Source organism: Myodes glareolus, chromosome 21 (genome assembly GCF_982192425.1).
Source record: "Myodes glareolus chromosome 21, mMyoGla1.1, whole genome shotgun sequence".
In the NCBI taxonomy this organism is placed as follows: domain Eukaryota; kingdom Metazoa; phylum Chordata; class Mammalia; order Rodentia; family Cricetidae; genus Myodes; species Myodes glareolus.
In genome coordinates this window covers 7,732,314-7,758,932 of record NC_142046.1, presented here as the reverse complement: position 1 = coordinate 7,758,932, position 26,619 = coordinate 7,732,314, and the positions used below count along the sequence as shown (strand labels likewise).

The 26,619-nt window shown below is 39.1% G+C and overlaps 2 protein-coding genes across 14 annotated transcripts in view; both read left to right on the top strand.

Moving 5' to 3' along the window:
* The window catches only part of Scai (suppressor of cancer cell invasion), a 128,972-nt gene extending 117,388 nt beyond the window's left edge, over window positions 1-11,584 (top strand). For 2 of the 3 annotated variants that reach the window (XM_048429170.3, XM_048429173.3), the window contains one exon: window positions 2,109-11,584. In XM_048429170.3, the coding sequence (XP_048285127.1) occupies window positions 2,109-2,255 (147 nt within the window). In that variant the 3' untranslated portion in view covers window positions 2,256-11,584. The remainder of the gene's footprint in view (window positions 1-2,108) is intronic. The other variant, XM_087899668.1, reaches the window with a different exon arrangement.
* Window positions 11,585-12,255: 671 nt separating this feature from the next.
* The window catches only part of Golga1 (golgin A1), a 53,864-nt gene continuing 39,500 nt past the window's right edge, over window positions 12,256-26,619 (top strand). For 3 of the 11 annotated variants that reach the window (XM_085681291.2, XM_085681289.2, XM_048429108.3), the window contains exons 1-4: window positions 12,284-12,435; window positions 12,634-12,787; window positions 13,886-14,167; window positions 24,953-25,043. In XM_085681291.2, the coding sequence (XP_085537417.2) occupies window positions 14,033-14,167; window positions 24,953-25,043 (226 nt within the window). In that variant the 5' untranslated portion in view covers window positions 12,284-12,435; window positions 12,634-12,787; window positions 13,886-14,032. Of the gene's footprint in view, window positions 12,436-12,606; window positions 12,788-12,876; window positions 12,925-13,104; window positions 13,154-13,885; window positions 14,168-24,952; window positions 25,044-26,619 lie in introns of all 11 variants that reach the window. The other 8 variants (XM_085681292.2, XM_085681290.2, XM_048429107.3 and 5 more) reach the window with 7 other exon arrangements.

The window sequence follows — 26,619 nt, the reverse complement described above, 5'->3', positions numbered from 1 at the left end:
TGTAAGTCATTAGCTAGTGAAAGAAATCCTTCACTATAAGTAGGAGAGCTCGTGGGAGTCTTCGCAGACAGATCAGAGAAGACATTATCTTAATAGAAGCGTCTTTTTTTTTTTTTTTGAGTTTTTCAAGACAGGGTGTCTATGTAACTTTGGAGCCTATCCTGGAACCAGCTCTTGTAGACCAGGCTGGCCTTGAACTGACAGAGATCTGCCTGCCTCTGCCTCCCGAATGCTGGGATTAAAGGCGTGCACCACCACTGCCTGGCTAGTAAAAGTGTCTTGTGGGGTTTTTTGGTTTTTGGATATTTATTTATTTCTTTGTTTGGTTTTTTGTTTGTTTATTATACAGTGTTCTCTCTGCACAACAGAAGAGGGCACTAGATCTCATTACACGTGGTTGCTGGGAATTGAGCTCAGGACCTCTGGAAGAACAGTTGATGTTCTTAACCACTGAGCCCCAATAAAAGTGTCTTGTTTTATGTTGGCTCAGCACTAGGCAGCAGCTTGGTCAGCAACTTTTTGTCTTGTGTGGCAATGCAGTATGTTTTCATTTTTAATCTCTGCAAAGATAATCATTAGGAAACTCAGACATCACTGCCTCTGTTCCTATCTCTTTGTCCTCTCCACTGACAGGATCTAGTGTTTTTCTTTCATGGCTGTTTGACTTCCAGTGTGAGTTTATTTTTGAAGAATGTCTTCTACTTCAGGACCACTTGCCCCTTCCCACTTTTTGAGCTTGACTTCCATTTCTAGAAACTGTTGTAAGGGGCTGTTTGTTGCCCAGCCGCCCAGCAGCTCAGACCCAGATTAATGACACAGAAACTGTATTAATTAGGTCACTGCTTGGCCCATTAGCTCTAGCTTCTTATTGACTAACTCTTACATCTTAATTTAACCCATCTCCATTAATCTGTGTATCACCATGTGACTGTGGCTTACCGGATACATGGCTTCTCTCCGACTCCGCCCTTCTTTCTCCCAGCATTCAGTTTAGTTTTCCCCACCTAGCTCCGTTCTACCCTATCAGGGACTCAACACAGTTTCTTTACTCACCAATGGTATTCACAGCATACAGAGGGGAATCCCACATCAAGAAACTGCCAAACCTTTTCTCAAAGTATGAAAGTTGCTTGTATACCTGGATGCACTGGGTGCCATCAGACCTACATTCTAACGAGGTGATTCCAATCTCCATTTTACTCACAAGGAATGGTGCTAAACATCTTTCCATCTGCTCGCCAGCTGGCTTGAGTTTGCTGCTTGTTTTTGTGGTTGTTGTTTGTTTGTTTTATAAACTTCTTTCTCCTTTTTTATTTTTTTTAACTTTATTTTATGTGAATTGGTGTGAAGGTATCAGATCCTCTGGAACTGGGGCTACAGAACAGTTATGAGCAGTGATGTGGGTGCTGGGACTTGAACCCAGGTCCTCCGGAAAAACAGGCAGTGTCCTTAACCTCTGAGCCATCTCTCCAGCCCTCTGTTTGTTTTTTAATGGTAGCAAAGGTTTGAAATGTTCAGGAGATCGGATTCTCTTTTTTTCTTCAGATTCCTAAGAAATCTTATCTGTTCTAAGCTTACAAAGGTTTTCTCTGTTTTCTTCTAGGAGTTTTTATTTTATATTTTGTCTTTTCACTCATTTTGATTTCTTCTGCAGCATTTTTTATTCATGAAATGAGTGATTTTTTTAAAAAATAAAAATTTCTATGTGTGGATCCGTCAGGATTTGTATGGTTTTTTGATAGTATAGAGTATTGGTCCTGTCAGTCATAGAGGTTAACAAATAATTGTGAAATAATTCAGTGTGCAGATATATTGGGCTCACCCATATGAAGCTGTGAGAGGGTAAAATTGTCCCTTGTCAGTAACTCAGCACAGAAACCACATATGATCATGTTTTCAGGAAGCCGACTTGAACATTGTCATGTGTTAGAGATATAGCAAAATCCTGCCTAAAAGTTTTTTTATTTGCCTATTATTTGTTAATAAAAGTTCCAAACCACCAAAAACACATATATTAGTGATAATAACATTGAACTACTACTTAATACTGTCAAACTGGGTAGTTTCCTCCCATAAGACTGTGACACATGACTTTCCTTATTTGCCAGGAAACTCGGAATTACCCAGAATCCTATCCACAACTACCAAGGGATGAGACTGTGGAGAGCCCTCACCTTCAGAAGCATATTTTAGAATTGGCCTCCATTCTGGATGTTCGCAATATCTTCTTTGAGAATTCCATGGACGACTATTAAAACCCTTTTGTTTAACACTTTTCATCTTCCACAGGTTTAAACGGTGCAGTTTTTATGTGATGAGAGACCGTTATTCGGTTTTTATTTGTGAACTTAGGAACCACCATTTTAAAAACAAACTGAAAGAAGTCCAAACTTTTAGGGTAACTTTTAAAATATAATGTTTCAAGTCTTTTAAAGTCTCAATCTTGAAATTTTTATTTTTGGTTTTGACATTATATACTTACCTCCAACATCTAATCCTACATTCATATAGGTACTATTGCCTCCCTAAGAAGAATAAATTGTTTATTTTTTTTACATAATGAGGACAATCCACAAGTTGTACTTGGACCTTTAAATGTCTGGATTTGAGAAATATCTAACTGTTCATAGTGGTGAAACTGGCCACATGGACTACTGAAAATCAAGAGCCGAGCCCTTCTGTAGTTTCTTTTTACTCCACGCTGGTAGGTAGGAAAACAATGTACAAAGGGATTTCTTGAGATTGATGAATTTCATCAATGTTGTCAGATTTTTAGAATCTGTTTAGGGTTGATTTACATCTGGAAATTAAATCTTCAATTGGAACTTTGAGGTTGACAGACCTTACCTAGAATGTGAATACTATTATCATGAGATTTGTTTGTATATTTTATTTTCTTTATGGTCGTGAATGCTGGAAATACAAAGGAAAATACTTTTAAATATTTCAACCAAAACTCAAGTTGTTGGTTTCATAATCCTGCACTGTGTCCAGTAGGATTTCTACATAGACTATTCATTGACAATATTGGGCTTTAAATAGTGTCTTGATTTATTCATTGGTATACTCACTGCACAGTTTCTAATTCCTTTTCATATTTGAGTTTCCAAGGCATCTATGTCAGAGATACTATTAGTGTGAATTGAGGATAACTGGGCATTAGGAAAGCCAATCATGAGTTCATTTTAATTTTGCTTTGACAATTTGGAAATAAGATATTAAAACTTTGCGTTTTCTTAATTTTATATTAATATACAAGTTTTTATATTATTTTAAATAGGACTCGGTATGTAATATAAAGGTTATTGTGTGTTCTTCCCCTCCATCTCCTTCGTAATCTCAAAGGTACTAGCTGTGAAGATTCCTTCCATCCTGGCTTCTTTGGGTTATATGGCATTTAAGCTCAGAAATGCAAGAATCACAAGGCCTTCTCCCTATTTTCTGTGTAGGCTCATGGTCTAACCCTGGCAGTTCCTGGAGAAATGAGGTAGCTCTTTTCAGCACATCTTTCCTGTGTCCCTGAGAAAATGGTTATGTGGTGTTTTAACCTGGTTCCCTCCTCTCCCCTAGAACACACATGAGTGTAGATTGTAGCCATTTTCAGCTCCAGCGCACTGAGTACGTGAACTCAGGGTTATGGTATATTGGATAGTTCATTTTCTTTTAAAATTGTTGCTTTGTTAAGTGCTGTACCTACAGCATACACTTTACTGTTCCCTGACATTTAAAGTGACCCTGTCCTGTGTTTAATCCTTTTCTGTTAAACATAAGGACGACTAGATTCAAAACCAAGAAGTCTGAGTTCTGATCCTGGCTTGTTTAGTAACTAGCATGATGCCCTTTGACAAGTAGCTTCATGTGTCTGCTTCTTAGCACTCTTCTGTATAGAATACAGTCACTAACCCAAGGTCTTATTCTTGTCTGTGACTCTGCAGTTCGGAGCCTTGGTTCCAAATATGTTGATTTCCTCCCCATTCCAGAAAAGTTGATTTGTGTGTTTTTAGCACTATAACATCCTTTTGGTATCATGTTTAATAAGATGGTTTTTTAAAAATATATATATAGGTTCTACTTAGCTGTTTTAAGACTTGCTTAGAGAGACTGTCCTGGAAAAATTAGACCTTCCGTGATCAGAAATATGTGTGTCTTAGAGATCACAATGTAAATATAGATTATAATAGCAAGGGCCCTTAAACTAACAGTAATGCAGTTCCTAACTGGTGGCTAAAGATCTAAGTGGACCAGAACGGAGGCTGTAGTGGCAAAGCATTTAGCAAATACTGAGAAATTCTGAGCTTGGTCTCCATTAAGTAGGGAGGAGAAAACAATTCACAAAGAAAGAAAAAAACTAGAAAATTTTGAACTGGATGCGGTGATGTGTGTCTATAATCCCAGTACACAGGAGGCTAAAGCAGAAAGATTACAATACAAGGTCAGGGCTAACCTAGAGTATAGCAGAAGTCCATCTCAAGAATAATTGAATCTTTTGAGAGCAAATCTGCAGTAGGAAATTTAAAGCATTTTTTTTAATCTGTGCTTTAAAAAAAAACCCATGTATTGTACAGCTGCCGTGCACCACATTTTCTTTATGGCACTTGGAATGCAAGCAGAGGAGACTTAAAGATCCTTGCCTTGAAGACAAAGATTGTGGCGTAGTAGTAGAGCCTTGCCTAGAGTGCACACAGCCCTGGCTTCCATTCCCAGCACTTAGAGACTTAGAGGCAGAGCATCAGGAGTTCAAGGCCACCCTAGCTATACAGAGTGACAGAGTGAGCTCTAGACCAGCCTGGGCTACATCAGACCCCATCGCCCTATTTAATCTTAGAATTTATGAAAACTTAAATAAAGTTTCTTCTCTCTATCTCTCTCTCTGGTAAAGTTTCCTCTCTCTCTCTCTCTCTCTCTCTCTCTCTCTCTCTCTCTCTCTCTCTCTCTGATAGTTTTCAATCTATCTCTTACTCTTTGAGGCAGGGTTTCTCTAGCTTTGCAGCCTGACCTGGCACTCGCTCTGTAGACCAGGCTGGCCTCTAACTCACAGAGATCCTCCTGCCTCTGCCTCTCGAGTGCTGGGATTAAAGGTGTGTGCCACCACCGCTCAGCCTATATTGCCAATCTCTTAAAAATCACTGTAAACACCAGGTAGTGGTGGCACACACCTTTAATCCAGCACTCAGGAAGCAGAGGAAGACAGATTTTGAGATCTGAGAAAATCCTGGTCTACAGAGCAAGTCCCAGGACAGCCAGGACTACACAGAGAACCTCTGTCTTGAAACACAAACAAACAAACAAATCACTGTAAACCAACTAAAAAGCATCAAAGAGATGGGTGCAAGAGACCAGTTGCACACAAAGCAAAGTGAGGCACAATAGGACTTTCTTTGTCTCCATACATTTCTTACATAGGACAGTCACCATCCTATTTTATATAGAAGAGAAAGCTGAGGTGTCAGAAGCTGCTCATTATCCAGTGGTAGAGCTATGAAAGCAGGATCTCATCTCAGCCCCCTCTCCCCTAGCTCAGGCTTCTTTCTGTAATGAACAAGAAGGAAAATTTTAGAGCTTCATTAAAATAAGATTTCTCACTGTATTGGCTGTTGAAACCCATCAGGATGAGGCTCAATCATAGAGTGCTTACCTGGCATCTGCCAGGTCCTGTGTTTAATTCCCGGTACAGTGGATATTCATGCCAGTGAATCATTCACCCCAGCACATTTTTATCAATTATAAAAACAGATGATTTTTCTTTGATTTTAGTCAGGGTATATTCTTTGTATGTAAATATTTCCTTCCTAGGAAGTGGTGCTCTCGGAACCTGTCAAAGCACAGAATTTATTGTGCCCTTTATATTTTTTAACAAAGTTGAAATGTTTCAGAGTTTTGGAATTGAGGTGTAATTTGATCTTACTTGAGGTTTTCCTGACTTGGGGTTTGGGTGTGGAATTTGATTTTGTTTTTCTTCTCTGAGATGCAATAGAATTCCCTTAAATGGGTAATAGTACTGAAATTCATTAATGTCACGAGAGAAGTCCAAGTCAGACTCCTGAGTCAGTTATAGACCTTTCTCTAGCGTTCTTCAAGTCCAGTCTGTCTGTGTCTGAGAGAGGCTTCAAGATAGTTGAAAAGTCTCACTTATCCATGGAGACATGTAATCACCCCAATAACCAGAGAATGTTCTGGACTAGAGATGCATTAAGATGCCAGCGTCTGGAAACTTGGCCCATCCAGAATCATCTGTCCACCCTGTGTGAGTATAAGACTGTGAATCTGAATGCCTTGAGTTTCCTGGTAATTTGGGAGTGATTTCTGTTCTCTTGTTTATTTTTGGAGAATTCAAAGAGTATTTAGGTTTAGGGCTCTTTTTTGAACTTATTTATTTGAAATCCTTATTTTTAATGGCATGTGTATATTTTTGTGATGCTAAATGCAATCTCTACAAACTTTTTGTATATATGTGTATATATCTGTGAATATCTTGGTATGCAGTTATATACAGTGTGTGTATATTATATACCCATACCCATTGTGGGCTGAATTTATTTTAGTTCTGTGAGGACATCAGAGTGGCATTGTTCATGCTACTATAATTAGGTTGTGGCTGGATCTCATTCACAAGCCTCAATTTTAAGGGGCTTGTGTTGGGATAAGATGGGCTCCTTTGGAGCTGAAGTTAGGATATGAAGATGTTAAGAAAAGACTGCCTATTCTCAGCTTTAAATTCATTTGCCAACTTCAATTTAAATTGATAAATTTACTAGAAACCTGAAAACCTAAGTTTGTGAACTGAGACACCAGCGGGATCTTAATCTTTATTAGTCCTTTTTTTTTTTTTAGCCCATATTTAAGTGTTACTACTGAGTAGAAAATTGTTTATATTAGGACTTTAGGAGCTGTTAGAAGTAGGAAATGACTTTTAAGCCATTCAATATCTGATGCTAATTTTTAATTTTTGAATTTTTTTTTCCCATCAGTATGCTCATTCTATATGTGTCTCTGAGGCAGAAGAGGCATTCGCTAAATAAGGCCAAACTTTGGTGGGCTGGACAGAGGGGAGCTGGGTTGTTGGTGTGTGTGTGTCTGTAGCAGTGTCTGCTTAAGTAGGCTTCTTTTTTTTTTTTTTTTTTTTGTTGGTAAGATGAGTCTGTTCATCTGAAAAAAAATGCTTCCAGCAAATTCAGTGCCTCCACTTTCATCGCTGAGATCACTGGGAATACTTTTGCTTTACATTTTTACTTGGGTTTGGTTTGGTTTGGTTTGGTTTGGTTTGGTTTGGTTTGGTGAGGCAGGGTTTCTCTCTAGCCCTGGCTGTCCAGAAACTCACTCTGTAGCCCAAGCTGCCTGCCTCTGCCCACCACCTTGCTTGCTCTACATTTTGACCATACTTTCACACTAGAAGTAGATTTCTTAATATGAAGTGCCTAGAGGCTCTCAATTAAGCATGGTGTGTGACAAAGGTACATCTGTAATACCAGTTCTTGGGAGAAGGAGATAAAATCAAGTTCAAGGCCAGCTTCTGCTGCATAGGAAGTTGAGGAGCAGCATGGGCTACAGGAGATCCTGTCTCAAAAATCCTAACAGAAAGACTTGGGATAATAGTGTTGAAGACAGTAAAATTATAGAAAATGTATACAGTGCCAGATTATGAGTGTTGGGGATCATGCAGAGTATCTTTTGTTCACACGTGTTTGCATGAATGAATATAAAGGATATTTAAACGCACTTCTATACATTCACTGAGAAGAGTAGAGTTATTTCTACATTGTAAACTGTAACTGCAAGACAGCTTTCTACTCCATTCTTCAAATAAACAAATCTCTATTATTATTATTATTATTATTACATTAAAAAATTAATTCAAGGGGGCTGGAGAGATGGCTCAGTGGTTAAAAGCATTGCCTGTTCTTCCAAAGATCCTGAGTTCAATTCCCAGCAACCACATGGTGGCTCACAACCATCTGTAATGAGGCCTGGTGCCCTCTTCTGGCCTGCAGACAGAATACTGTATACATAATAAACAAATAAATATTTTTTAAAAATTAATTCAGGTCAATTCTAAAGTAAAGCAGCTAGTTAGTCATAATACTTTTCAATTATACTCTTGGTTATCTTTTTCTTAAAATATATTAAGATGCATTGATGTGTTTCTGAGAAATCCTTAAAAAAAATGTTCACAGGCTCTCATGTTCATTAAGTGACCAAACCTTTAGCAGGTGGCAGATCATGTGTCATTTAAACTTTTTGAAACTAGGGGCTGGTGAGATGGCTCAGCAGTTAAGAGCACCTTTTTGTTTTTTATTGTTTGATTTTGTTTTGCTTTTTTGAGGCAGACTCTCTATGTAGTACTGGCTGTCCTAGAGCTTACTATATAGACTAAACTGGCATTGAACTCACAGAGTTCCTCCTGCCTCTGCCTCCTGAGTGCTGAGATTAAAGTCATGTACCACACCGTGCCCGGCTAAGAGGCCTCTTACAGGACCTAAATTTCATTCTTAGTACCCACATGGCTGCTCACAATCTTTAGTTCTAGGGCATCTGACAGCCTCTTCTGGCCTCTGTGATGCATAGACATATATGCAGGCAAAACACTCATACACTTAAATATATATTTTTTTGTAAAGCATAGAAAGTAACGTTGATGTTGTGCTTGTTCTGTCCCAAACAGTTACAAAGCTGGTAATTTTGCAGTTGAATAAAATACAAATTGCTAAGAAAACCCACCCTTTTCCCCACATTCTCTTGAATGCTTGTGAGCTGATGTTGTCAACTCTGAGTCTTTCCTGAGTACTAGGACCACTTAATTTAATGAAAATAAAAAGATGATTTATCATCCTCAGACTAGGCATTTCAAACATAAATCTATAGTTAGTTCCATTTTCCCTGAGTTCTCTGAACACATAAGTTAATTTTCAACATGCTTTGTAGTTAATGGAGAATAATTTATCTGTGGATGGGATAAACGCCTGCCTACAGGAAAGTAGTAATATAAGAGAATATGTGATTAGGTAAGCATCAATGTATTTTTTTATTTATTTATTATGTATACAGTGTTCTACCTGCATGTGTGCCTGCAGGCCAGAAGAGGGCACCAGATCTCACTACAGATGGTTGTGAGCCACCATGTGGTTGCTGGGAATTGAACTCTGGACCTCTGGAAGAACAGCCAGTGTTCATAACCTCTGAGCCATCTCCCCAGCCAAAGCATAAATGTATTGAGTATAACTAATTTGATACTATAGAAGAAGTGTTTTCTTTGGAATTCTGTAACTGTTTTCTTAGGTGAAAATTAGTATAGAATTCTTTTTTTTGTTGTTGTTATTTTTTTTGTTATTTGTTATTTTTTGAGACAGGGTTTCTCTGTGCGACAGTCCAGAACTCGCTTTGTAGACCAGGCTGGTCTCAAACTCAGAGATCCTCCTGCCTCTGCCTTCTCCCAAGTGCTGGGATTAAAGGCATGCGCCACCAGTGCCCAGCTATAGTTCCATTTTTATTAAGCACTGTTAATTATTCAACAATACCATTTCATAATTTTAAAATGTTCCTTTTTTGTTTGTTTTGGTTTTTCAAGACAGAGTTTCTCTGTAGCTTTTGGGGCCTAGTTCCAGGACAACCAGGGCTACACAGAGAAACCCTCTCAAAACTCCCTGCCCCCAAAAAATAATAAACATTATAAAATGTCAAATGCTGTTACTCCTTCCCCAGTAAACATTTCCAAACCACAAAGAAATGCCACTGTATGTTTTCAATATTTTAACTCCCATCCTCTTTTGCATACCATTCATTGATTTTTTTTCCTAAGTTAAAAGTATACAGTGGTATATTTAAAATCTTCAGAGAAAAAAAAATTAAAGTGTCATAGCATAATACGTTTTGTTACTATTTCCTGAAGAATTGTTTTTTTTTTAAATAATTCTCTATTCTCATTACAGTAATGGTTCAGTACAGTAATTCAGAACTTGATTTTTGTGGCTTTTTGTAGTTACATAGAAATGGTTTTTTATTTATTTTTTATTTTATTTTTTTAATTATATATATTTTTCATTTAAACTTCTTTTTTTTATTTTTTTTGGTCCAGCGTATTTGTCTAATAGAAACGTTTTTTTCACCACATAATCACTAGTTTTTCAGACTTTTCTTTTTCATTTTAATAAGCTTTATTTTTTTCAGCTGGAGTCCTGTATGTTATGGGATTCTTACAATAGAGGCAAAAAGGTCTTACATACTAAGAAATGCAGATAAGTTCCTAGCACGTTCTTAGTAGAGATGACAAGGGAAGGAATTTCCCCAGATAAGTTACCCTCTTTTTGTGGCACCAGTATAAGTAGTAGTTGCATTTGTCACTGAATCACATGAAGTACTTAGAAATTGCTTATTTTACTTTGCTGTGAAGATTAGTAAATGTCACAGAGCTTTGATATTTTCTGAGCAGTTTCCATTTAAGACTGAGTGTCAGTTAGCTTTATTCAAAGTTATCACTGAAGTTAATTTAATCAAGTAAGAATTTCTTTAAAGTTGTTTGATCTTCTTTACCCTAAAAATAATGGTGAATCTATTGTCTACATTATGTTAGTCAGAAATGCACTTGTTGAAATCATAGCAGAAACTATACTTGACTTTATAGTAATATGAAACACTTTATTTTAAAAATGTGCTTGTCTGTAACTGAAACGTTATAGAATTGTAACACTGTAGGGATTATAGAGTTCTATTTATTAGCTCTCAAGAGGTGAAGCACAACAATTTTCATGTAACAATCCTTATCCAAATGCTCTCCGTCATGCACATAACAAAGCTAACCGGTTGTCTGTCTAGTTGTTCACAGATCCCTACATCCTTGAGACAGTCTTGCTCATTTGTATTAAAATTGGGGTATTGTGACTTCATACTTTAGAATAGACCTATCAGTCAGCTAGCTCTGTTATACAGTAAATTGTTCGGATTCACAAAGGTTATGTGTTAATGGTAAATTTTGAAGACTATTACTATAATATTAAGGGACAATTATATTGTCAGTATCATTTGACTTGAACATTTGTGTTGCTGTAAAAATCTTGTCTGTTGGTGTTTCTAAATTGCTTAAAGCATACATTCTCTTAGGTTTTCTCTTTTGCTTCTTTCCAGCAGTCATTCCCTGCTTTTGACTGTTACAATTAACATTTTTAGAGACCTTATATATTGACAAGTTCTTGAACATTTTCTTGAGTTGATCGCTTGACCCTTGTGTAATTTGTCATGAAGGATGCGAGCCTTTCACTCCTATACTACATGAATTTCAGAGTAAACACTGTGATTCTGCAGAGCAGATTCTGTAGGCGTTGCAATGTGCTTTCCTGTTACACAGTGCCTATCACTGAGGGCACTTAAATACTAGAGGATGGAAAATAAAATGTTTTGATGTTTGTTAAATAACAAAAATAAAGAATATTTAGGTTTTGTGGTCAGTGTAATAAAGAACTTTGCATTGGTAAATATTCTCTAGGAATGTGTATACATTCATCAAGTGTGAACTCTTGTAAATGAATTTTGTATCTTGAATCTCGTATATATTAAGTGTATCATCAATACAAAAAATAAACATTATTTGCTTAAAGTTTTGTGTGTTTCTTTAGTATTGTTGACAGTTATTGCCATGTTTGGAGTTATACCTCCGGTGCTTTTAGCTGTTTTCTGAGTTAGTGATTCACGTTTATAATGCTACTTTGTAGATTTAAGAGTACTGATTTTGTTTTATCCCTGCCTGGTGGCTACAACTAGACATGGGAAAAAGTGGAAAAATAGATGGGATCAACAAACCCTTGGACTGATATTGCCTCAGACACGACTGGTCCTCTAATGTAGAATACTTGGTTTGGAATTGAGGACTGTGGAAGTCTTAGGCAGAACAACGATAATAAGAATCTAGAAATTTCTTTCATTTGTATGAAATGAATGATTGACAGAAACTCGGACGCTAAAGTTAAAACCCAAGTCACAATGTGCAAGGTGCACTCTAGTTTTTGGAGGAGTTTCCTGTAGCCTAGAGACCGGCCCTCGAGTACCGCCCGCTCTGGGGCCTCGTCAGCCACGGGACTCCTCCCACTTAGAAACGAAGTTCTTTGCTGTCGAGGACAGCCGGATTGCGATCCGCAGTCCTGCCCTTGCTGACGTGGCCGGCCAGCCAAAGTAGAAGCGCCCGCTCCCAGTTGCCGTTCCAGCTCAACGGCCCAGGAACCTAGCTGGCTCGCCACAAAGTCACGTATGGACGCATGCGCGAGCCGAGAGCGCTGCCGACGCGCAGCCACTTCCGGCGCGCGGCAAATGTGCGGTTCCGGGTTGGTGCCCTGCTTGCCGTGCAGAGGTGGGGGCTGGTGACGTTCCCCAGGCCCTCGAGAGTCCGCGGAGGCGGGGCTTTGTTGGCTGCCCCAAAAGCAGCAAGTAAGCTACCGGAGCTTCGGGACGCAAGTAGGCCACCCTTCCGTAGCCTCGGGCGGGGACGTGGTGGACCCCGACCCAGGGTTGGGGATGGTGCTGGAGTGCTCAGGGTCGGGTGGGGGGGAGGCGGTCCCCTAGTCCTGGGGGTCGAGCCACCCTGCTACCTTCTTTCTGGGACACAATCTTCCTGTTGTTAAACAGAGGTTGGGTCCCTCCCTTGGTTGACAGCCTTATCAAGGACGTGGCTCCGGAGCGAGCCAGGGGGAGTGGGATCCAGATTGCGGTGGCCGGCATCTCTGAACCTTTCAGCATCTGTCAGAACTTTGCTCCAGTGAGTTAGTGCGAGTCAAGACTCAGGGACCAGACTACCAGGTCTGACCAGGTAAACACTGTGTGTTTGAGAATAAGCTGAGAAATACTGTGCCTTGGAAGCCTTCAACTAATTCACGCTATTTTGCTCACTACTCCTAGGAAGAAATTAATGTAGACACCTAATGCTGTGAGAATTTCTTTCTGCTTGTAAGTGAAACTTAGGCTATTCACAGGGACTGGGGGCATCCTCCTGACAGCTGTACAATAATAACAATGTGTTTCGCCCATTTAAGTCATCCCTGCCCTCTTTCTTTCGTACCGCCCTCCATGGACGTTTTGGACTTGTAATTGAAATATACAACCTGTTTTATCTTTGTTTACACACAGGGCAGTGACTTTGACCTCCAAAGTGTTTTAAATATAGTAGATAAAACAGGTGAGTTCAATGACTTACAGATATTGGAAAAGTTTTTGAAGGATTTTATAGACTTAATGGATAATAATCTGAAATAGTAAACAGTCTTCTGTCATCTTACAGCAGAGTGTATCTGTCACAAGACGTTAAAAGTTAATACTGAAACAGAACGATAGAAATTAGCTTTGTTTTCTTTTTGGAATAAGATCTCACTTTGCAGCCCTAGCTGGCCTGGAACTTGCTATGTAGACCTTGAACTCAGAGAGTTCTTTCTGCCTCTCCTGAGATTAAAGGCCTGCACCACCAGTAATGTTTTATTTACCATTGAGAGGAAAAAAATTGTTTAATCTCATGTTAAATATCATATAGGAAGAAAAGAAATTGTACTTTGAAGTCATACTTTGAAGCACAGAGAAAACCACACTTGTCCACACAGATGGGAGGATCTCATGATTATATGTAGTCTGCATTTCTGGGAGTTTTTTCTAGTTGGTGACTTTTTTCCCACTCTAGGAGGAAGCATCTAATTGAAAACCAGGAATTTAGTTGCATATTTTGTATCTTCTTACTTTTGTGTGTTTGTTTGACTTACAGAGAAAAACACTAAATAAGTGTTTAATAATTGTGTTCGTGTGTGTGTGTGTTTGTGTTTATTATGAAACTACCTTTGAAACCTGAAACTTAACCTGGCAACTGAGATGTGCAATCTGTCCAGTGTTTAACTTGGAGCTATCTCTTTCATCTGATTTATAGATACTGTGTTGCCAAAATCCTTTTGCCTGGATTTAAGTGGGATGCAGCTAGAATGGAAGCCTGAACCTTTGTAGGTACCTGTGTCATCATTTCATTCACTGAGAAGTTCAAGAGTTAGTTGTCTCTGCAAGATAGCCACACAGCAAAATGTTTGCAAAACTAAAGAAGAAAATCGCAGAAGAGACTGCTGTTGCTCAGAGGCCAGGAGGCACGAATAGAATTCCAAGGTCTGTGAGCAAGGAGTCTGTGGCCTCTATGGGAGCTGACTCAGGAGATGACTTTGTAAGTATCTTCTCTTGCTTTGAATATTTGATGAAGTCTGTCATACACTTTTTAAATATTATTGCAAGAAATTGTTCCAACAAAAGTTTTTAGATTGCATGATTATTTTATGCTTTTTCTAGTTTATGCATGTTTTAAAAAAAACTGCATTTCTATCTTTTAGTTTTTGAAGATAGGTTTCAGGCTGGCCTCAAACTCACAAAGATCCACCTACCTCTCCCTCCCAGGTGCTGGGATTAAAGATGTGCGCCACCAGTGTGCCCAGCTTCATTTTTTATTCTTTTTTTTTTTTTTCCTTTGGTCTACAAGAGCTAGTTCCAGGACAGGCTCCAAAGCTACAGTGAAACCATTGAAAAACCAAAATAAATAAATAAAAAAATAACAATGTACATATAAAGTGTAAATCATGAAATAAATCTAGTATCAATCTAAGAAATACAATGTTGTTGATACTGTTAAAGCCACTTATGTGCTACTTTCAAATTCCCCATACCCTGCCAGATAGGCACTAGCCTAAATTTGTGTTTCTCATTCAGTTGTTTTTTTTAAATATCTTAACAGTTTGAGCTCATAAGTAATATATTACTTAAAACTTTACTTTGAATTTTATGAAAATGGTATGCTGGGGCTGGAGAGATGGCTCAGAGGTTAAGAGCACTGCTGCTCTTCCAGAGGTCCTGAGTTCAATCGCCACAACCACATGGTGGCTCACAACCATCTGTAATGAGGTCTGGCGCCCTCTTCTGGCATGCAGGCATATATGCAGACAGAACAATATACATAATAAGTAAATCAAAAAAAAGAAAGGAAGGAAAGAAAGAAAATGAAATGGTATGCCATAGTTTTCCTGGGCTTACCTTTTTTTTTTTAACTTAACATTTTCCCAAAATGCATCTGTGTTCCCTGAAGCTATGGCTCATTTATTTTTACCATTGCTAAAATTTCAACATTTGAAAAGGTCATGTTTTATCTTTATTCTTCAATGACTGACACTTGAATTGTTCCCACGGTCAGACGGTCAGTTGAATCTTCCTTTTCTTCCTCTACCTGAGTCCAGATCATGTTTCATGGCAGAAGCTATTAGGTTATTGGATTAGAACAATAAAATTACGGGGCTGGTGAGATGGCTCAGTGGTTAAGAGCACTGACTGCTCCTCCAGAGGACCCGGGTTCAATTCCCAGCACCCACATGGCAGCTCGCAGCTGTCTGTAGCTCCAGTTCAAGAGAATCTGACATCATTATACCAATGTGCATGAAATAAAGTTAAATAAAGTTTAAAAAAAATAAAATAAAATTACAATATCAAGATTATTATTGGCTCCTGTAATTAACGAGAACTGGAAGTGACTGATTGCCTAACTAAAAAAATTAGTTTTGATGGGCAGTGGTGGTGCTTGCCTTTAATCCTAACATTTGGAAGGCAGAGGCAGGTGGATCTCTGTGACTTTGAGACCAGCCTGGTCTACAGAATAAGTTCCAGGACAGCCAGGACTGTTTCACATAGAAATCCTGTGTCACAAAGAAAGAGAGAGAGAGAGAGAGAGAGAGAGAGAGAGAGAGAGAGAGAGAGAGAGAGAGAGAGAGAGAGAGAGAAAAGAGAAAGAAAGACATTAGTTTTAATGCAGCAGGTCCTGCATCTAGTATGTACAGAATCTGACCCTCATTCCCTATCTCTGAACCCTTGTGTCCAACTGAGTATATTTTTCTGAATAGACATCTTTCCTGTAACATCTCAGATTCAGAATGAACAAATTGAATTCCTTCACTCCATCTCTAAATGTGTGTCTCATCCTGCCCAGTCCTTAAACATAAGCCATAAAGACTTTTTAGATGCCTCCCTCCTTTGAGTTCTTAGTGCCTCAGTCAGCAAGTACTTTGGATTCCCTTTCCCAATGTCTCCAAAACTTCCCTCTCTGCTCCATCAGCTAGGGCATTTACTAGTGTTTGCCTCTTTTCCCAGGCTGCCCTTTTCCTGGATTAAAGTCACCAGTCTTGATGCTCTGCCTCCAATTGTTTTCTCCCAGGATGATCTTAAAAGTAAATTTATTTGTGTCTATCAATGCTTAAAACTCTGTACTCTTCTTCTCATTTTCAGGAACTCATTATTGTGGTGTATTAACTGATGGTTTCATCTCACTCAGCTTATTACATCTATGCTGGATCCATATTTAATTTATTGAACATCCTGAAATCGACTTCATTGCTTCTTGCCTACAAATTTTTGTCTATGCTTATTTACTCTAGAGTGTCTAATGTCTCGCTTTCATACCTGTGTTCCTCTGAAAGATTCTGGGGCTTCTTTCACCGTCTCTCCTCATATGTCACTTCTAAGAGCCCCTTCAACCCCAACCCTTTCCTCCTCCTGAGTTTGGTGCTGGTTTCCTTTCTTTAGTAGTAGATCTGATACTGTGAATTATTAGTTCTTATTCACTTGGTAGTCTCCACTAAACTAGGCATTCCATGAGAGGCAATAAAGTGAAGCACTAATAACTCCCAGAGGTCAGTCATAGGACCAAGATCTGGGTCTTAGTTCTTTTCTTTTTCTCTTGAGACATTGTCTCACTATGAAGCCATGGGGAGCCTGGAACCTACCATGTAGGCCAGGTTGGCCTTAGTGTCATGGAGATCTCCTTGCCTCTACTTCCTGGGGACTGGGATTAAAGGCATATGACACCATACCAAGCTGATTTTGAATTCTTGCTGCATTGTTATTGTGTGACAATGGACAGCTGCTTTGTTTAGTTCCCATATCTGTGAAACAAAAATAGGAATGGTATCTATCTTTATTAAAGTATGTGTCAGGGATGTCCCAAATCATCCCCCAGGCTGGGTGATAGGCCAGGAGTACTCAATGTTTTAGTGCTTGCCTAGCATATGCAAAGCCTGGGTTCCATCCTCAATCCCATGAAAACAAAAATCGTATAGTATCCAGTTATCTTTTTTTTTTCCATGATATTTATTGGGCTCTACATTTTTCTCTGGTCCCCTTCCTGCCTCTCCCCTCACCCCTTCAACCCTCCCCCAAGGTCCCCATGCTCCCAATTTACTCTGGAGATCTTGTCTTTTTATACCTTCTACTTCCCATGTAGATTGGATCTATGTAAGTCTCTCTTAGTGTCCATATTGTTGTCTAAGTTCTCTGGGAGAGTGGTTTGTAGGCTGACTTTCTTTGCCTTATGTTTAAAAACCACCTAGAGTGAGTACATGTTATAATTGTCTTTCTGTGTCTGGGTTACCTCTCTCAAAATAATGTTTTCTAGTTCCATCCATTTTCCTGCAAAATTCAAGCTGTCATTATTTTTTTCTGCTGTGTAGTACTCCATTGTGTAAATGTACCACATTTTTTTTTCCAGTTTTCGATCGAGGAACATTTAGGTTGTTTCCAGGTTCTGGCTATGACAAACAAAGCTGCCATAAACATAGCTGAGCACATGTCCTTGTGGCACAATTGAGCATCCTTTGGATGTATTCCCAAAAGTGGTATTACTGGGTCTTGAGGAGGGTTGTTTCCCTATTTTCTGAGAAATCACCACACTGACATCCAAAGGGGTTGTACCAGCTTGCATTCCCACCAGCAATGCAAAAGTGTTCCCTTTTCCCCAAAACCTCTCCAGCATAAGTTGTCATCAGTGGTTTTGATCTTGGCCATTCTTACAGATGTAAGATGGAATCTCAGAGTTGTTTTGAGTTGCATTTCTCTGATGACTAAGGAGGTTGAACATTTCCTTAAGTGTCTTTCAGCCATTTTAGATTCCTCTGTTGAGAATTCTCTGTTTAGGTCTGTACTCCATTTTTTTATTGGATTATGTGATCTTTTGGTGTCCAGTTTCTTGAGTTCTTTATATGTTTTGAAGATCAGACCTCTGTCTGGTGTGGGGTTAATGAAGATCTTTTCCCATTATGTAGACTGTCTTTGTGTCTTGTTGACCGTGTCCTTTGCCTTACAGAAGCTTTTCAGTTGCAGGAGGTCCCATTTATTAATTGTTTCTCTCAGTGTCTGCGCTGCTGGGGTTATATTTAGGAAGTGGTTCTCTGTGCCAATGCGTTCAAGCGTACTTCTCACTTTCTCTTCTATAAGGTTCAGTGTGGCTGGCTTTATGTTGAGGTCTTTGATCCATTTGGACTTGAGTTTTGTGCATGGTGATAGATATGGGTCTATTTTCATTTTTCTACATGATGATATCCATTTATGCCAGCACCACTTGTTAAATATGCTTTCTTTTTTCCATTTGATATTTTTTGCTTCTTTATCAAATATCAGGTGTTCGAAGATGTGTGGATTGATATCTGGGTCTTCTATTCAGTTCCATTGGTCCTCCTGTCTGTTCTTATGCCAGTACCAGGCTGTTTTCACTAGTGTAGCACTGTAGTAGAGTTTGAAGTCAGGGATTGTGATGCCTCCAGTTCTTTTATTGTACAGGATTGTTTTTGCTATCCTGTGATTTTTGCTTTTCCAAATGAAGTTGAGTGCCGTTCTTTTCGAGGTCTTTGAAGAATTTTGCTGGGATTTTGATGGGCATTGCATTGAATCTGTAGATTGCTTTTGGTAAGATTGCCATTTTTACTATATTAATACTGCCTACCCAAGAGCATGGGAGGTCTTTCCACTTTCTGGTATCTTCTTCAATTTCTTTCTTCAAAGATTTAAAGTTGTTGTCATACAAGTCTTCCACTTGTTTGGTTAGAGTTACTCCGAGGTAGTTTATGCTATTTGTGTCTATTGTGAAGGATGATGATTCTCTGATTTCTTCCTCAGCCCTTTTATCATCTGTGTACAGGAGGGCTACAGATTTTTTTGAGTTAATCTTGTATCCTGCTATATTGCTGAAAGTGTTTATGAGTTGTAGAAGTTCCTTGGTAGAATTTTTGGGATCACTTATGTAAACTATCATATCATCTGCAAACAGTGAGAGCTTGACTTCTTTTCTGATTTGAATCCCCTTGATCTCCCTTTGGTGTCTTATTGCTCTAGCTAGGACCTCAAGAACTATGTTGAAGAGGTATGTAGAGAGTGGACAACCTTGTCTTGTTCCTGATTTCAGTGGAATCGCTGGGAGTTTCTCTCCATTTAGTTTGATGTTGGCTGTTGGCTTGCTGTATATTGCCTTTATTATGTTTAGGTATGTTCCTTGTATCCCTGCTCTTTCCAAGACCTTTGTCATGAAGGGATGTTGTATTTTGTCAAATGCTTTTTCGGCATCTAATGAGATGATCATGTGGTTTTTATTTTTCAACTTGTTTATATGGTGGATTACATTGACAAATTTTTGTATGTTGAACCATTCCTGCATCTGTGGGATGACGCTGACTTGGTCATGGTGGATAATGGTCTGATGTGTTCTTGGATTCGATTTGCTAGTATTTTATTGAGTATTTTTGCATCAGTGTTCATGAGTGAGATTGGTGTGTAATTTTCTTTCTTAGTGGTTTGGGTATCAAGGTAATTGTAGCCTCATAAAAAGAGTTTGGCAGTGTTCCCTCTGTTCCTATTGTGTGGAACAATTTGAGGAGTATTGGTATTAGTTCCTTTTTGAAAGTTTTGTAGAATTCTGAGCTGAAACCATTTGGTCCTGGGATTTTTTTGATTGGGAGACTTTTGATGACTGTTTCTATTTCTTCAGCACTTACAGGTCTGTGTAATTTGCTTATCTGGTCTTGATTTAATTTTGGTAAGTGTTATTTATCCAGAAAGTTGTCTATTTTCTTTAAGTTTTCCAATTTTGTGGAGTACAGGTTTTCAAAATATGATTTGATGATCCTCTGTATTTCCTCCATGTCTGTTGTTATGTCCCCCTTTTTATTTCTGATTTTGTTGATTTGGATATTCTCTTTCTGCCTTTTGGTTAGTTTGGATAAAGGTTTATCTATTTTGTTGATTTTTCTTGAAGAACCTACTCTTTGTCTCATTGATTCTTTGTATTGTTTTCTTTGTTTCTATTTTGTTGATTCGATTATTTCCTGCCCTCTAGTTCTCTTAGGTGAGTTTGCTTCTTTTTGTTCCAAAGTTCTCAAATGTTCTGTTAATTCACTAGTGTGGGATTTTTCCAGCTTCTTTATGTAGGAGTGCTATGAACTTGCCTCTTAACACTGCTTTCATTGTGTCCCATAAATTTGGGTATGTTGTGCTCATTTTCGTTGGATTTTAGAAAGTCTTTAATTTCCCCCTTTATTTCTTCCTTGACCCATTGATGATTCAGGTGAGCATTATTTAATTTCCATGTGTTTGTGGGTTTTCTGGAATTGATATTGCTGTTGACTTCTAGTTTTAAAGCATGGTAATCTGATAAGGTACTTTGGGTTATTCCAATTTTGTCTGATTGACCTGTGCAGTGAAGAAAGGGGAGTGTTGAAGTTTCCCACTATTAGTGTGTGGAGTTTAATATATGATTTAAGCTTTAGAAGTGTTTCTTTGGCATATGAGGATGCCCTTGTATTGGGGGCACAGATGTTCAGTATTAAGATTTCCTCTTGACAGGTTTTTCCTGTGACTAATATGAAATGACCTTCTTTGTCTCTTTTGACTGATTTTAGCTTGGAGTCTATTTTGTTAGGTACTAGGATAGCTACACCCACTTGTTTCTTAGGTCCATTTGATTGGTATATTTTTTCCCAACCTTTTACTCTGTGATGATGTCTGTCTTTGAGGTTGAGATGTGTTTATTGTATGTAGAAGAAGGATGGATTCTGTTTTCGTAACCAGTCTATTAGCCTATGCCTTTTTATGGGTGAGTTGAGTCCATTTATATTAAGAGATATTAAAGAGCAGTGGTTGCTATCACCTGTTAATTTAATTTTCATCATTGGTGATGTTTATTTGTGCGTTTTTTTCTTCTTCAGGATTTGCTATAATGAGATCATCAATTGTCTGTGTTTTTGTTGAGTACCCAGTTCTTGTAAGCTTTTCATAATTAACTTCTGTTGTTGCTACTGCTGGTTAGGGAAGCCTGTTTTACCACTGTTCCTAGCATGTAACACAATGCTAAAGCCTAGGATATTTCATTCACAGTAATAATCAAAACAACTTGTGTTTATGTCCCCCACAGTTCACCACTGTTTGACTTTAGGAAGAAGAGCCTCTGAGAGAGGATTAAGTCAGGAGCCCTACGTGTTTAGGATCTGTGCCCCTATGAATAGCTCCAGACACTGCCTTTCCTTCTCCACCATTCAGGGTGAGGCTAAAAAATGCCCATTCATGAATCAGAAAGTGAGCCCTTCCCAAACACTGAACTATCCCAGGGCCTTGGTCTTAGACTTTTCACATTTCAGAACTGAGAAATGCATTTCTGTCATCTACAAGCTGCCTATTCATGCTGTCAGTTACAGCAGCTAACAGAGAAGACAGCTAGTAGAAGAAAGACATCGGTGTGTGAGGAGTAAGTCTGTGGCAGCTTCTGTCGTATGGACTGACAAATGTAGCTTTCTGTACCCTCGTCCAACTCTGTGAAGTCAGTCACGGTCACTGTTAGCCCGTGAGGAAGACAGTGTGCAGGGCGGTTGTTGTGTAATCAGCTAAGCGGTGAAATGGGTGAATCCAGTGCTGTGACTCCAGACGTAACCTGCTGTTGATGCTGAACCTCAGGCTAAGACTCACTGGCAAAGCACCTTGCTAGCATAAGTGGGACCCTAGGTTCTGTCCCTAGTACAGAATGTTTCTCTAAAGCCTTGAGTTTCTAGGTTTACTCAGTACCAGAAGAAAAAAGAAAGAAACTGACTTCCAGTAAATATTGAATGTCATGTAGATTAACAGGTAAATAAATGTTTAAAATGGTTTATGAATTGTTCAACCTCATATAAAACCATCTTGGGAATGAAATGAAGATGCAATATGAAAGAGTGGGTATTAGTATTATTTTAAATTGTGTTTGGTGTAGTAACAGAATTCTGCATAAGTAGAAAAATGCCATTTTTTAGGAATATGTTTGAGAGTTCAGAATGGAAGATTTCTGATGTCTATCATTTGAATCTTGGCTAAATAAGAATTGAAGAAACAAATGTGAAAAAAATTAATCTTGCACTTGAGGGGCAAATGGAAAATGACCACTAGGCTACTCTCCCCACTTTGTTGTTTCTGGAAACTTTTATAATAAAAGCAAAGACTTGGATGTCATCAGGGTGACACACACACCTGTAATCCCAGCATTTCATTTCAAAGAGTGAGGAAGGAGGATCTTTCATTCAAGGTCAGACTGGGCTACATAGGAAAACATTGTCTCAAAAAAAAAAAAAAGAAAGAAGATTTTCTTTAATTATTTTAAATTTTGTTTATCCACCTCCACATGTATGTGATATATACATATGTGTGCACATATTTGTGCAGGCATATATGTAGGCCAGAGGTCAACTTTGGGAATCTTCCTCTATTGCTGCCTACTGTTTTTGGTGTACAGTGTGTTTGTGTATGCATGTGGGTACCTAGGTACACATGCACATGCAGACGCCAGAGAAAGACATTGGGTGCCTTCTTCTTCCTCTGGCTTCTTTCAGAATGGGTCTCTTGCTCACTAAAAAGTGTCTTTGGGCTGTGCAGTCTTGCCAGGGAGTTCTTGGGATCCACTGTCTCTACCCTCCTCCCACAACACTATGTTACATGCTTGGTTTTTTATGTAGGTGCTGGGAAATTTAACTCAGATACTCATGCTTGTCCGGCAAGCACTTTTACCCACTAAACCTAGAGGTCATCATTTTGCTATGGTATCTGCCTGTTTTCTGCCTCCAACCTACTACTTGGGTTCCAGAAATGCACCACCATAGCTAGCTTTTATGTGGGTGCTGTGGATCCAAACTTAAGTTCTTATATAGCAAACACTTTATCTACTGAATCATTTCCCAGCCCCGGTTTTTAAAAAATATTTTTTTAAAGATTTATTTTATTTTATTATGTATACAGTATTCTCAGTATTCTGTCTGCATGTATGCCTGCAGGCCAGAAGAGGGCACCAGATCTCATTCCAGATGGTTGTGAGCCACCATGTGATTGCTGGGAATTGAACTCAAGACCTTTGGAAGAGCAGGCAGTACTCTTAACCACTGAGCCATCTCTCCAGCCCCTTAAAAAATATTTTTAAGTAGCTTGCCAATTAGATTTTTCTTATGAAATTTTCCTACTTGCTTACTTGAGTTTTACATATCCCATCCCACCACTACTTTCTTTTAAGCTAGTGAGATGGCTTAGTGGGTAAAGGCACTTGATACCAAGCCTGACAACCTCAGTTTGTTCCCCAGGACACACATGGTAGACAAGAACCAACTCCTACAAATTGTCCTCTGACTTCTACACAAATGTACACACATATACACAAATCAATAAATAAATACAAAAACAAAAAAGTCAGTTTAACAGTGAGGCATGGTGACTTATGCCTTTAATCCCAGGATTCAGGAGGCTGAGGCAATAATATAACCAAGTTCAAGGCCAGCCTGAATTGCAAAAACAATAAAAAAGAAAAGAAATTGGGATTGGAAAGATGGCTTGGTGAAGAACACTGACTGTTCTTCCTAAGGACCAGGGTTCAATTCGCAGCACCCATATTGCAGTTCACAACTGTCTGTAACTCCAGTTCCTGGGGATTCAACACCCTCACACAGACATACATGGAGACAGATCACCAACGCACACAAAATAAAAATAATTTACCCCCCCACCCCGCTCCATACACACACAAAGTAGGTTTTATTTTAGCAGTAACAAGTGATATCCAAAGTAATAGTAGTGGTACCCATAAACATTTAGGTTCTGGGGTTTGTTGTTGTTGTTGTTGCTGCTGTTTTAAGGACAGGATTTTAACATATAACTCAGGCTAGCCTCTAAACTCACAGAGATAGATCTCTGCTTCCTAAACTGGGTTTAAAGGCCTGTGTCACTTTGCCTGACTTCCCATGAGTAAGTTTATTTTTGAGACAAGGTCTCACTAATATAGCCCCAGCTGTCCTGTAATCCCCTATGTAGACCAGGCTAGCCTCAAACTCATATAGATCCACCCTCTCTGCCTCCCAGTGCTGGGATTAAAAGTGTGTATCACCCAACTTCCCATAAATTTTAAAGTAATTGGCCGTTGGCGGGAAATAGATGCCTAGTCTAGTCATGTATTGAGCTACTAAATGCGTGTTTTCTGTGGAATTCTGGTGCATTTCAGAGATTGGGATTAATAACCCTTTGTTTTGTAAATGGGGATACTGCATCTTTACCAGCGCAAGACTTTGGTTCTTTGTTAAAGACTTTTTCCCCCTGGGACTGGAGAGATGGCTCAGAGGTTAAGAGCACTGACTGCTCTTTCTAGAGGTCCTGAGTTCAAATCCCAGCAACACCATGTGAACACATGGTGGCTCACAACCATCTGTAATGAGATCTGGTGCCCTCTTCTGACATGCAGGCATACATGGAGGCTGAACAGTGTGTACATAATAAATAAGTAAATCTTTAAAAAGAAAGGGAAAAAAAGACTTCTCCCCCTTATTCCAGGAACTTTAGAAGACAAAATGATTTCTCTTTTGTATAATGGTGTAATATAATCATAAGGAACTTTTTTATTCCATGATATTCCATAAAGGACTACATTTTTTCAGTACTCCTCACCTGCATATGACTTACCTGTTTAACAGCCTCTGTTGTCTTGTCACGGAGAAAGGTAGTGTTGCTTCCACTTCCCAGGCAGGGGAGCTAACGTCAGTTCCCCTAGGAAGGTTTTAGGATTCCAGTCAATTAGAATGTAATGAAATAGAAGAGAAGTATTGCTTTTCTGGCTGGTGCTGGCTCACCATGTGATCTCCTTTCATCTGTCCACCAGGCTTCCGATGGAAGCAGCTCCAGAGAAGACCTCTCATCCCAGCTTCTGAGAAGAAATGAACAGATACGGAAGTTAGAGGCCAGACTTTCTGGTATGTGTTAAAAAGCCATAACAGCAGACATAGGACAGATGACCCTTCCCTGCTATAAGCCTGCTTTATAGGATAACTATAGTAACTTCCACACAGAATTTGATCTCCTTAGTCAGAAAAAAAACATTCTGTGCCCACTTTGTTACCTTGATTTTTTTTTAATTTTAGTATACTGAATATTGTAAATTCAAATTGAATTTGAAAGTTGTTTTTTGCTGTTGTGTAGTTCTGTTTTGTTTTTCGAGACAAGATTTTTCTGTGTAACAGCCCTAGCTGGCTTTGAACTCACAGAGATCCACCTGCCTCTGCCTCCCGAGTGCTGGGATTAAAGGCTACACTACTACCTCCCAGAAAAAGCTACTGTTTTTTTTCTGCTCCTGAGTTTTCTACCCATGGCTATAAAAAAGTGTTTAAAGTTCATGTAGAGGCTGGTATGGGGGTGCAGGCCCTAACCAATAGTACTTAGGGACACAGGAAGATTCTAAATTTAAGACCAACCTGTAGTGGCATTTCATTTGTATTTTAACAAATAAAGCTTGCCTGAGGATCAGAAAAGTAAAACAGCCATGTTGACCAGCCTTACAGATCAGGCAGGCAGTGGTGACACACAGCTTTAATCCCAGTAGCCACACAAATTTACCATAGAAACCAGGCAGTAGTGGTGCATGCCCTTAATCCCTAAACTAGAGAGGATTATAAAATGAGAAGAGATATCTCTCAGTCTCATTCTGAGATTCCTGAAGGCAGGATCACCATTTGAAACTGAGATAGAGATAGGAGCCAGTGGCTGGCTTTTTTGGTTTTCTGACCTTTAGGTTGAACCCCAATTTCTGTCTCTGGGTTTTTAATAATCGTGCTTCACCAACCTAGGCTACATAGCAAGATGCTGAGGTGACAGGGTACTCAGAGTCAGTGTACCTGCCGGGAAGCCTGACAACCTGCGTTTAATCCCTGAGACTCAAATGGAGGAAGGAGAGAACGAACTCATTCAAGTTGTTCTCTGCTCTTCACATACATGCATATGCACACAAAGTAAAAAAAAAAAATAATGAAATTTGAAAAATCTTTTTATTTATTTTATTTTACGTGCATTTGTAAAAGGAATGGCAGGCCTCTTCCTGCCACCAGGCTATCTTTACCCGAAATAATTACACAGAGACTGTATTCATTTAAACACTGCCTGGTCCATTATCTGTAGCCTCTTATTGGCTAACTCTTACATATTGATCTAACCCATTTCTAATCATCTGTGTAGCACCACGAGGTGGTGGCTTACCAGGAAAGATCCTAACTTATGTTCATCTTGGGTCGGAGAGCCATGGCGTCTGCCTCATTGCCCTCTTCCCAGCATTCTGTTCTGTTTATTCTGCCTACCTAATTTTCTGTCCTATCAAAGGGCCAAGGCAGTTTCTTTATTAACCACTGAAAATAACACATAGACAGAAGGCCCACCTACATCATGCATTGGTGTGAAGGTGTCAGATGCCCTGGAACTGGAGTTATAGACAGTTGTGAGCTGCCACATGGGTGCTGGAAATTGAACTTGGGTCCTCTGGGAAGAGCAGCAAGTGCTCTT